The sequence below is a fragment of the Pantherophis guttatus genome, chromosome 2, assembly GCF_059756535.1.
Source record: "Pantherophis guttatus breed Tessera chromosome 2, ASM5975653v1, whole genome shotgun sequence".
NCBI classification, from domain to species: Eukaryota; Metazoa; Chordata; class Lepidosauria; order Squamata; family Colubridae; genus Pantherophis; species Pantherophis guttatus.
This window is the reverse complement of record NC_142064.1, coordinates 60771862-60783862: the sequence shown is the minus strand read 5'-3', so window position 1 is coordinate 60783862 and position 12001 is coordinate 60771862. Positions and strand designations below refer to the sequence as shown.

General features: G+C 37.7%; 1 protein-coding gene across 2 annotated transcripts in view; it reads right to left on the bottom strand.

Annotated features, from left to right (window-relative positions):
• CNTNAP4 (contactin associated protein family member 4) overlaps nt 1-12001 on the bottom strand; it is a 243585-nt gene that overhangs the window by 182076 nt on the left and 49508 nt on the right. For both annotated transcript variants that reach the window (XM_034410059.3, XM_034410060.3), the window contains exon 2: nt 1407-1517. In XM_034410059.3, coding sequence (XP_034265950.2) covers nt 1407-1517 — 111 coding nt within the window. The remainder of the gene's footprint in view (nt 1-1406; nt 1518-12001) is intronic.

Here is a 12001-nt window from a genome sequence, read left to right as displayed (position 1 = left end):
TTTGCAAAGGTCTTTGATTTGTTAAAAAAAAAAAAAAGCATCAATTTTTGCTGGTTCAAGATTTTTTCATATCTCACAGATTAATTTAAAAGCCTATTAAATCTAAGCCTGTTGTTGACCAGCCATCTGAATAGCAAAACTCCTGTTTTAAATGAAATCAATCTTTTTTTGCTGAGAGCGACACTTACATAAAATATCAGCAAAGCTCTTATCGGCTCAAGTCTTCTCTGAGAAGAGGATAGGTATTCCACCAACAGTTGTCAAGAGCAGAATGAAGGAGCCAAATTGAAACCTGAGAAAAATTTCTCAGACTAACCTCATTTTCTTTCCTTTTTTTTTGACTGAATAATTTTCTGAATAGATTATGGGAACTTAACTTCGGCAAAGCATTTCACAAAGTACTCCATGTTATTCTAATGAATGTGGCAAATAGGCTGGAAGGCATATCTGCTAGGTGGTTCCACAGCCAACATGCCTCCTCAGCACGCTGTTATCCTGCTATAACAACTCTCATCCATCAGCAAGCAGGTGCTGCATTTTGAACCACTGGTAGCTTCCAACTCAGCTTCAAGGGCAGCTGTCAGGTGTGCCTCCGTTCAAAACCCAAGAAAGAAAACCCCCGACTCCATGTTTGTAGAGAAGAGGTCCTTTTACTGAGTTTGAAATGATAGCAATGAAAGAAAAGCAAGATCTGAAGCAAAAGGTGCAAAATTTACATATTGTAAATATCGCCAAAGCCCCCACCCCCACCCCCCGAAGGAGGGATGACTGCTGACTGCATGATTTTTCCATTCTGATTGGCTAGAGAACTACGAGGGATAGTCAGCTACTGATATTTACCAGACTTCATTGCAATTTAATTTGTGTGCATAACAAATTACATGTATTAACAAACATCTTAAAAGGTTGAGTGGTCAGGAAATCCTCGTACTTGATAGAAAAGAAGATGCCTTGCAGGGATATCTCCTTGAAATAATCTAAGAGAGACTCAAACAGCCTGCCTTTTCTCACTCTGTGTCCTTCATAACCCTTGGTTTCCCTTGATTTCCCTTTTCTGGTGCTCACTTGTCAGAGCGAAAACATTTTGCCTTTTACCACTGCTTCTCATTGCACACAGCTCAGTGAACCAGATTAGATAACGTTGACTGCAAACTGAGACTCTAAATCTGTGATAATGAAGTATTTCCAGTAAAATTTGAAATAGAGAATGCAGATTATCCCCCATCTGAGTTTAGGCGAGTTGGTTATGGCTTCTGAGGGCTTTTAAATTCCACCTAATATATCACAGTATTGATAAAGGCTTGCTTCTATTTTGGCATTTTAATTTAACATGCAATTCACTTGATTTCATAAATCTCTTTTGTAAACTTTCTGAAATTAAGAAGAATAACCAAGGGAACACTTACCATCTCTTCGATTAAGCCTTGCAAATCCTGGACTGTGACTACTGGACAGTTCTGATGAGCTGCTGAATGATGACTGAGACAAGGCTGACACTAGCTGATCATCACAATTATCTGTTGGGAAAAAACATCACGCTTCAGGCTTCTACATTTAAAAGAAGGACTTCTAAAAACAATAACTAAAACAGAACATTGCAAACACTAGAATTGAATTTATCTTTCTCTGATCACGTCTCACATTGTTTGTTTTGAGTCTATTACAATTGCCTTTACTGAGCTGGATTTTTCGATTTGTCAGTTACATTAGATTACCATGGTGCAATTTATTGGATTTTCTGACTCTTCCTATGCTCCTTTTTCTAAACTAACTTTGAAGAAAGATTTCATACATGTCTGAGAGGTTACTAGCTACTGTTTATGGCAAGAACAACAGTTATCTTCCCATAAAGTTTTAACTTTAACCAACAACATGCATACACATACACACAGAATCATCCAAGAAAACAAATATTCATGAATGAAGGCAAATATACGTGCCCGACAATAAAGTTGCAGGATCCAATCCTGGTTGTCACTGGGATCAGAGCAGGAGTGGGTTCTACTCACCTTTACTACCGGTTCACATTGTGCCCACTTCTGCGCATGTGCAGATCACCTATAATGATGTCCAGGTCAGTGGGCGGAGCCGCCCGCTGGTTTTACTACTGGTTCTTGTGAACCAGTCCAAACCGGGGGCAACCACCCCTGGAACAGAGGTTTAGTCTTTTGAACTGTCAGACTCAGGCTGGAGCCCATCCTCATAGAAATTCTCTCTCACCAGAACACATTCTGGAGAGAAGTTCCCTGAGAATGGGCTCCATCCTGAGTCCAAAAGCTTGAAAGACTAAACCTTGGATTTGGGTGACCAAAAGAGATTGGATCCTGCAAAACAGATACTGTAAAATCGTTGAACAAATCAACCATGAGCTGTCACTTGAACTACAAATGATCAGGGTCAAATTACTCTACTTTAGACATATTATTTGAAGACTTAGTTCTCTGTAGAAGACTTTACTCCTGGGAAAGACAAAAGGAAAAAGAACAAGATGACCAGCAACAAGGCAGATGGACTCAGTTACAGTAGCAATGGGTGTGCTGTTAAAAGATCTGTTAAGTCAGGCTAGGAACAGTTTGACATGAAGAAAATCTATCTATATGGCTGCTAAGAGTCAACACTACCTTCAATCACTGCACACACATTATATGCATGTGAGTGCATTTGGTGTTGTTCTAGGTAATTGTTTTGATAAAAAGATGCCCACATTAAGAACAGACACAATAATTCTTTAAGTGGGGCTTTTTTGTTCTGCCCATGTTTTTGCTTGCTTGAAATATAAAACAGACATGAAATCATTACTGAATAATTACTAATAGGTAAATTCCAGATTTGTTTAAATACAAAGAAGCCATGGTATTTCACAAAAGTGGATTTTGCAATACTTCACAATCAAAGAAACATTTGTAAACAGATTTCAATCAATACGTGATATTAAATCCTTCTCCAACTTCCTTCTGTATATATATTTACAACAACAAAACAACAACAACAACAACAAAAAACCTGGCAAATCAATACCTACTGCAGTTTGGGGTGAAAAAAAAGATTGAATGAAATAACAAATTAACAAAAAGGGGAGGAAATGAAAACATTGCACATATTTTTGTTTTGTTTAATAAAGACAGATATGTGAAAACATTATCATTTATAAAAATTACCAGTAGATTCAAGAGCAGTAGATAGTCCAACAATGATGAACGGAAGACTATATTTCCTTTTACACAGTTAAATTACAAGAAGCTAGAAGTAATTGCAATATTACACCTATTTTTAAATGAATTAATCATTGGGTCACCGTACCATTTATAGAAATCATAATTATAGTATAACCAGAAGCATTAGTGTCAATACCTGTATGAAGTTTAAAATATTACCTGATCTCTAAGAAGGTTATGTTCATAGAAACTGACTAATATCCAAATTTTACTTTAGGATTATTTTGCCAAGAATACAGAGACTATGGACATATTCTTCTATGTACAGGAAGCATGAATATAAGAATTGGTGATTAATAGCCATAGACCCTGGAATAGCCTCCACTATTAGCCAATAATTTTCAGATTAGAATGAGCAGTATTGATAAGTAATATGTATGACTCAGTGGTGAAATCCAAATTTTTTTTACTACCGGTTCTGTGGGTATGGCTTGGTAGGCGGGGTGTGGCTTGGTGGGCATGGCTTGATGGGCATGGCAGGGAAAGGATACTGCAAAATCTCCATTCCCATCCCATTCCAGGGAAGGAAACTGCAAAATCCCCATTCCCTCCCCACTCCTGAGGGAAGGATATTGCAAAATCTCCATTCCCACTCCACTCTGGGGCCAGCCAGAGGTGGTATTTGCCGGTTCTCTGAACTGCTCAAAATTTCCGCTACCGGTTCTCCAGAACCTGTCAGAACCTACTGGATTTTACCCATGCTATGACTTCTAGAATAGTTGTAGTTGTAAAGGCAGTACCGTAGTAACACAGAAAGCCTAGATACTAGATGACAGTTAAAACAATTAATCAGTGGAACAACTTGATTCCAGAAGTTGTGGGTGCTCCAACACTGGAAGTTTTTAAAAAGAGATTGGACAACCATTTGTCTAAAATGGTATAGGGTTTCCTGCCTGAGCAGGGGGTTGGACTAGAAGACCTCTAAAGTCCCTTTCAACTTTATTATTCTAATTCTGTTCTAATTCTAACCAGCAATAAGCTTTTAGTACACCAAGCAAGAGATGTTTGGGTATAAATGAAGGAATGTTGTACCACTTTAGAATGCATAATATCTAGAGATGAATGATGAAGTAACTCATATGTCTGAAGAGATGCAGCTTAACCATTTCAGGTTTCTTCTGCTGAAAATAAGCCATTTTTAACAAATGAAAGAGATATTTGGATACAAACATCCCACTTTAGAATGCATAATACAGTATCTAGAGATGGAGATTGATCTCTAAAATTCACATTCTAATGTGACATTATCTAAACCAATATCAATGGTTGTCCTTTGTAAGGTGCAAATTTTACTATGCAGTTTTTCAATTAGGAAGATCGACTTTTATGCTTTGCTATTCACCTCCCTACAAATTCTGTGCAATATTCTCTCCATATGATTATATTCCATGGATTTGAGGAGGTGGGCTATGATCCACAAAAGCTTCTATAGTAGTGAATTTGTTACTCTTATAATTACTATCAGCCTTTTTTTTTTAATTGTTTATTAATATTATCCTTTCTGTTAGAAATTAAATCCAGGTTCCTGAAAATAAAATTAAAAGGTATGATATAAAGCGAGATTGATTGCCTATATAAAAATTAAGCAAAACACATATAACCATTTGTATAATTTGCAAAATGCATCTCTGGATATTTTTGAAATGGAAACACCGGTTTTAAGATAAAAAAGGAGAAAATAATAAGTTGCATTATGCTTAGTATTTCAGCAAGGGAACATTATTTTACAATGGTTCCCTGGGCAAAATTCATTTTAAGTAATAGGAAAACTAGCAAAGTCACTAATAGAACAGAAGCAAACACTTATTAGACTTTGATTTGGGTACTCCCCAGGAGTTAGAGGCATGAATCAGAATCTGTGCCCCAACACCCTGAAACATGCTAACCCTATATATATACTGTATGGTTGGGCTTCCCCATCCAGCTTTTAAGGTTTTGAAAAACTATGCCTTTATACAGGCCTTTGATGCTTTTAAGAACTAGTGGAGAAGGAGGATAGCCATTTTTTTTATTGTTTTATTGATCTTGTTGTTCCCTGATCAGAGTCATGCACTTGGGCAGTGGTGAAATTCAATTTTTTTTGCTATGAGTTCTGTGGGCGTGGCTTGGTGGGTGTGGCTTGGTGGGCATGGCAGGGGGGAGGATACTGCAAAATCTCCATTCCCACTCCACTCTGGAGCCAGTCATAGGTGGTATTTGCCGGTTCCCCGAACTACTCAAAATTTCCGCTACCGGTTCTCCAGAACCTGTCAGAACCTGCTGAATATCACCCCACACTTGGAGCAGTTCAGAAGTTACACTGTGTTCATAGATTCATGCGTACGTAGACAAATGTTATAATTCTCAACTGCAATTTTATTACTTCAAAGCTCATTATTGCAATCACCTGTTGCTTTTTCAGGCCATTGAGTATTCAGGCAAGGCAGGAGGTGAAAAGGTAGGTTAAGAGGACAGTTGCTTATTGGTGAGGGCAGGATAGGTAAGCAAGATTGACCAATAATTGATCAGTACCAACCAGTTGAATTCCTTGCTGCACTTCAGTTTTCTTTGTCAGTTACTTCTAAAGATAGCACTAGCATTGTCAGCAAGCACATAACAGCACTCAATAAGATTCAGAGAAAGGGCCTATATGTATTTCACAAAATTACTAGGACGTTAATCTGCAAGAGCTAGTGGGAAAAGTAAAGCAGATTTTCCGATTTTTAGACTGCAGGCCGAAAGTCTGAACAGGTTGGAGGGTTAAGTCAAGCAGTCTTCAGGGAGAAGGAGAAAAAAAGAAGGAAGGAAGGAAAAATGCAGGCGCGCGAGAGAGAGAGAGGCATTTACTAGCGGTACCAGTGGAGCCAGAGGCTGATGTATATTGACGTTACTTATAATAGTAGCAGCTTAAAAACCATATGTCTGAAAATGAGCAGAGTAAGCCAAAATAGAAAAATGGAGAGAGAACATTGTCTAGCAGGGGATGAGAAGCAGGGGAGGCAGAAATGCAATTAAAATGAAAGGTCAGGGAGAGATAAAATACAAAACGCAGGAAGGAGTGGATCAACCTATCCATAAATATTGGCCCATCATCACATTCGAGCCCTACAGAATTTACCTAAAGCCATATTCTACAATATCTTGTAGTGCCGATTTAAAAAGAGAAAGAATATATTTTCCCAGCAGCATGGTAGCAAAGGATGCATATGAGAAAATGAAAGAGGTTTAGTTCTTTTCCCCTTTTGGAATACAAAAGGATGATGATTCTTGAGAGATTTGACATCTGTAGCTTTCAGATAAAATGAAGTCTATTTACACCCAGAATTCCATTCTTTTCCAAATGGTGGATTCTGAACCATGCTATAAAGCTTCAATCATAAGCACATTCTTAGCACTTCATGTACTCCAGAATAATCCCATTCATCTCTGCAGAGCAAGCCATTCAGCCAGCAATCCTATGCACGCTTAACTTGGAAGAATTTTACTTTTAACATCTGAAGTCCTTCTCAAATGCAAATTACTGCATTCAGGAAGTAGTGAATACAGCAGAATCATAAAGTTTATAATGGCAAAGCTCATGGTATCCTTCTCTTTTTCTTAAAAAAAAAAAGCACAGCAAAGGAATGTTAACAATTAATAATTAATTAGTTAATTAATTTTTCCTTCCTCTTGTTATGGATTTGGATGCTCACAGAAAAAGAACAAGATTGTTGTTGCTGTTTTTTAGATGGAAGTTTTGTGATATGCTGTCAATGAACAAAGAATATAGTATGACAAATTAAATAAACAGTTGATTGTTGTTAATCAACAATCAACTGATTGTTGATTAGCGCAAAGCAATTCTCATCAGATATTCATTATCGCACTAAATCAGTGGTTCTTAAACTTGGCAACTTTAAGATAAGTGGACTTCAAGTTCCAGAATTCTTCAGTCAGCCTGCTGGCTGGAAAATTCTGGTAACTGAAGTCCACACATCTTAAAAGTTGTTAAGGTTGAGAAGCACTGCATTAAAACATGCAGGGGAGGTCCCACCAACTAATTTAGATAAAGTATGAATAACATTTATTCTTTGGGATAAGGTAAAGGTAAAGGGTCCCCTCGCACATATGTGCTAGTCATTCCCGACTCTAGGGGGCAGTGCTCACTCTGTTTCAAAGCCGAAGAGCCAGTGCTGTCTGAAGACATCTCCGTGGTCATGTGGCCTGCATGACTAAATGCCAAAGGCGCACGGAATGCTGTTACCTTCCCACCAAAGGTGGCCCCTATTTTTCTACTTGCATTTTTTACATGCTTTCAAACTGCTAGGTTAGCAGAAGCTGGGACAAGTAACGGGAGCTCACCCCATTATGCTGCACTAGGGATTCAAACCACTAAACTGCCAACCTTTCAATCAACAAGCTCAGCGTCTTAGCCACCGCATCCCTAAATTTTTTTTTTTAATTTTTAGTCTTAAATGAAAATATGAAATCAATTCACATGCAAGTAATAGGAATACCTACAGCAGGGTTGTAAAACTCCTGGCCCATGGATCGGATGCATCACACCTGGCCACCCCCACCCCCAGTTTAGCGAAGGGGGGGAAAGTCATAAGTTACATGACAACAACATGACATTGCAAGTTCGACACCCATGATCTACAGAGTGCAGGTTCTTTTGCCTAAAAGCTAATGACAAAATGTCATTGGTTTTAAAGGAACTCAATAGCCTCCAGAATGAGTATTACAATGTGAGAAGAATTTGAAACAATTGCTCTTGGATTTCAAGATGGCCTAATCAAACGATTTGATTATCCATCAAATGGTTTGTTGGATCAGATGTGATGCCATGGCTCAAGCAGTGTCATTTCCCAGAAGAGACCTGATTTATGATTTTAAAGCTGTACATAAATGGCAAATCAACAGTGGAAATATCTTGCCTTATTGTTTGGCAGCCTCTATATTTATAGTTTCACCCTGATCTGGATTGCACAGACATGGATTGCTTAATCATGGTCTATTGATTAAGCCATGATTTACTACTTTCACATATCATATTTAAGTCATACATCACAGTTTATAACCATAATGGCCGGGTGCAAACTATTAGAGATTACTCCTCTTCCTTCCCCTGAGCCTGCTAATAAGATACTCCCTCTCCATTTTAAAAGGAAGAAGAGAAATATGTACAGATGGAGAGGTAATAAAACATCCAAAGTGTTTCATCTGAGACACTTTTATGTGATGCTACTGCAAAGCAGTTTCTCTAAAAAAAGGTCAAGCATATGAACTGAATTATAGAAATCCAGGTTTATTTACAAACTCTTTTTTACATTGGATCAAATATGCATTTCAGGAACGTAAAATGAATAACTTAGAGAACAACATAGACTACAGAAATCATTATTAATCTAAGTTAATAAGCAACACTACCTCAAAATTCATGAAGAAAATAATTTGATGTTACCTTTTTCTGATCCTCATGAGAATATTCAATCCTTTTCCCCCCATAGCCAAAAGGTCTCTGTCATTTTATTTTATTTTTCTATTGCCACCATTTAAATTCTTTTAGCCAACTAATCCTGTTTTATTCAAAAAGAACACCCGAAGTCTCTGGCTTAATCAGTGATTCATAAGAGAAAATGCACCGCTGAGCAAAAGGTTACAATGCAATATTTATTTGTAGATAAGTGTAAAAATTTGTTGCAAGGCCAACTTTATAGCATGATATCTATTGGCAAAGTGTCAGAAGGGTTTATCTTCCCACACATTCCAAAAGGAAACAATTTTCTCAGCGTTCAGTTCCCTGTAATGCTGAGCAAAAATGGCAAGTTAAGACCTGTTTAAGCAGTTATTTAAAGACACAATGTTAAACTGCAGTTTAATCGCAATGGTAAATGCTGCCTAAGAATAGTTTGTTAATCACTTTACTAAACAAATAATTCCCTCAACACTGTCAAGCTAGTTACTAAGTCTCCATTACTATTAATTTTCTCATCATTCCTATCACCCATCTCCTCCCACTTATGACTGTATGATTGTAACCTTGTTGCTGGTATCCTTAAGATTTACATTGACTGTTTCCCTATGACTATCATTAAGTGTTGTACCTTATGATTCTTGACGAATGTATTTTTTCTTTTATGTATATGAGAGTGTATGCACCAAGACAAATTCCTTGTGTATCCAATCACACTTGGCCAATAAAGAATTCTATTCTATTCTATTCTATTCTATTCTATTCTATTCTATTCTATTCTATTCTATTCTATTCTATTCTATTCTATTCTATTCTTTCCTGGCTATTAAAATTTCCTCCTAATTTTTGTAGGTTTGGGAATCACTCAAAGCATCTATACCAAATCTTCTGGAGAAAGTGACTGCTTCAAAATACTTTGCTTCAGGGGTGGTATTCACTTACCTTCGCTACCAGTTCGTGAATGTGAGCGTGCGCGCCTCCTCCACACATGCATGGAGCCTTCTGCACATACACAGAGGGTCAAAAATGATGACATCTGGGTGGATGGGCAGAGCCTCCCACAGCTGGCACTACTGGATCATGCAATCTGGATAGAGCCAGCTGCATTTCACCACTGGTTTTCTTGCACCAAATTGCTTTATGTGTGGATAAACTACAGTTAGATTCATAGTTGAAGTCTGGAAACTTAATAATTCAAGTTGTAACAAAGGACCTAAGAATGATTAAAGTAGCATCTAAAAACATAGGCAATTCCAAGCAGGGTGCCTTTTGGTTAAAATTAGAGTGTTCAAGTCTGATAAATTCAATTATAGCTCATTGCACCGTCAGCCAGATATTTAGACTGGATTTGCCATTTTTATCCACCTATCAAGTTCTTCCCAAGTACCTTTAGAACAGGGGTGTCAAGCTCACATCATCACATCGTCGTCATGTGACTTATTGTGACTTTTTTTCCCTTTGTTAAACTGGGCATGGGCATGGCCAGTGCATGACACATCCAGCACACAGGCCGCGAGCATGATATCCATGCTCTAGAGTAGACAGCTGTTGTTGTTTCATAGAGTTAAAGGTGTCACTGCAGAATATAAAGATGCTTTTTGCCATTGACTGATGGTGATTTTGTCAATGCTTGATAGTGTTCAAGTGGTCAAGTGGTGCTCCATTTGTACTGGGATTGCACTATTATTATTGGTACTGTAGGAAGTCATCCCCCACCCAGAGAATGAAGTATTTTGGGGAAAATTAAAAGAGGTAGAATATTATATTTTCCCAAAGGAGAAATGGAGGAAAAATCTTAACAAAGGCAGAAAGCACACCCAACAGCCTCCAGCAGATACTTGAAGTCTTTAGAGATGGATATTTTGTGCCTATTAAGAAAGATTGGGCCAATCTATTCCCAAACAAAACACCTTCAACTCCAGTTGATGGGCTTAAGAAAGACAGGACAGGACAGGACTTTTAGGACATAATAGGATTAACCCACCACCATTAGAATAGCAAAAGCTCACTGCATTGCACAACCCCCTGGAGCATTTCAAACACAAAACCCCAAAGAATGCATAAAAGCCCCCCTATCCCAACCCCATTTTGTCAGCTGTCCCAGAACTACATGCTGTTGTTGGTTATGCCCATCAATAAACAGAGTCCTTCTTTCAAATCAGCCTCCATTTTATTTCTAGCACCTTTCTCCCAGTTCCTAAAATTCTGAATTCTAAAATCCCGTAGCACTTTGGCTTCTTCATTTTCTATTATATTCTCTATTTGGTGGTCCCATCAGTTCTTGCTCATGGGCAAATGGTATTTCTTGCAGCTATTCCAATGCACCATTGTTGCTACTTTGTCATACCATTATTTGTAGTCATTATGTGCAATCTTCTTGCAGCAGCTAAGTAGGTGGTCCACTGTTTCTTCAGCTTCTTTGCAGAGAGGGCAGTTGCTGTCTATTCCTATTTTAATTCTGGCTTTCTTTGGTCCTATGAAGCTTGAATGAGCTGCTCTGTCTCTTTTTTAAATTTTCCAGCTCTTAGCCATTTTATTATTATTATTTCCATCTGGTAAACAGAGCAGGCTAAATGATTAAACTGTTCCTGAAATTTGAATCAGCCCTTTCATCTGAAATTTCAAATCATTGTAAAGACATAATTACAGATGCTCAAAATGGGATTTTATCCACTGCCTATTTTACTATCAGTGCTATCAATCACTTACAAACAAAGTGAATAGATGAAAAGGCTTCTCTGGACCCATTTCAGCTGAGATTTAGATTGAGGTTGGCACACAAAATCACTTTCATTCTTTTGAAATGAGAAATTCAATCCATTAGGTCTGTTTTTTTAAAAAATACAATACAAAGATATGAATATCAGGGTTTGCAAACATAGCAACATGCTAGCGGTAACAGAAGGCCATACTTCCCAGAATTTTATGAAGTGGTTTATAAACTAAAAAAAGTTACATAAATAAACGACTCTTAAAGAAGTGACAAACAAAATATGGACTAATATTTGTGGAGAATTTGGCTAAACCTAGGCCAGGATTCAGTGGTTCGTTGGCATTTGAAAGATAAGGGTCTCTCTTTTGAAGACTGCAAAGTTCATATTTTAGATAGAGAAGACCATTGGTTCGAAAGAGGGGTAAAAGAGGCCATATACGTTAGCTGTTCCAAGAAGATTCTACACCTTTGATTCAGATGACCCTGAGGCATAAGATTTGTTTACTTGTAAAAACGCTATAAAAATATTAATTAAAATAATAATAATAACAGAAAGCAATTGTCATAGGCATCTTGGGTGCCATCACAGAACAAAGGGAGCACCACTTGAACACTATTGACAAGTTCATCATCCGTCAA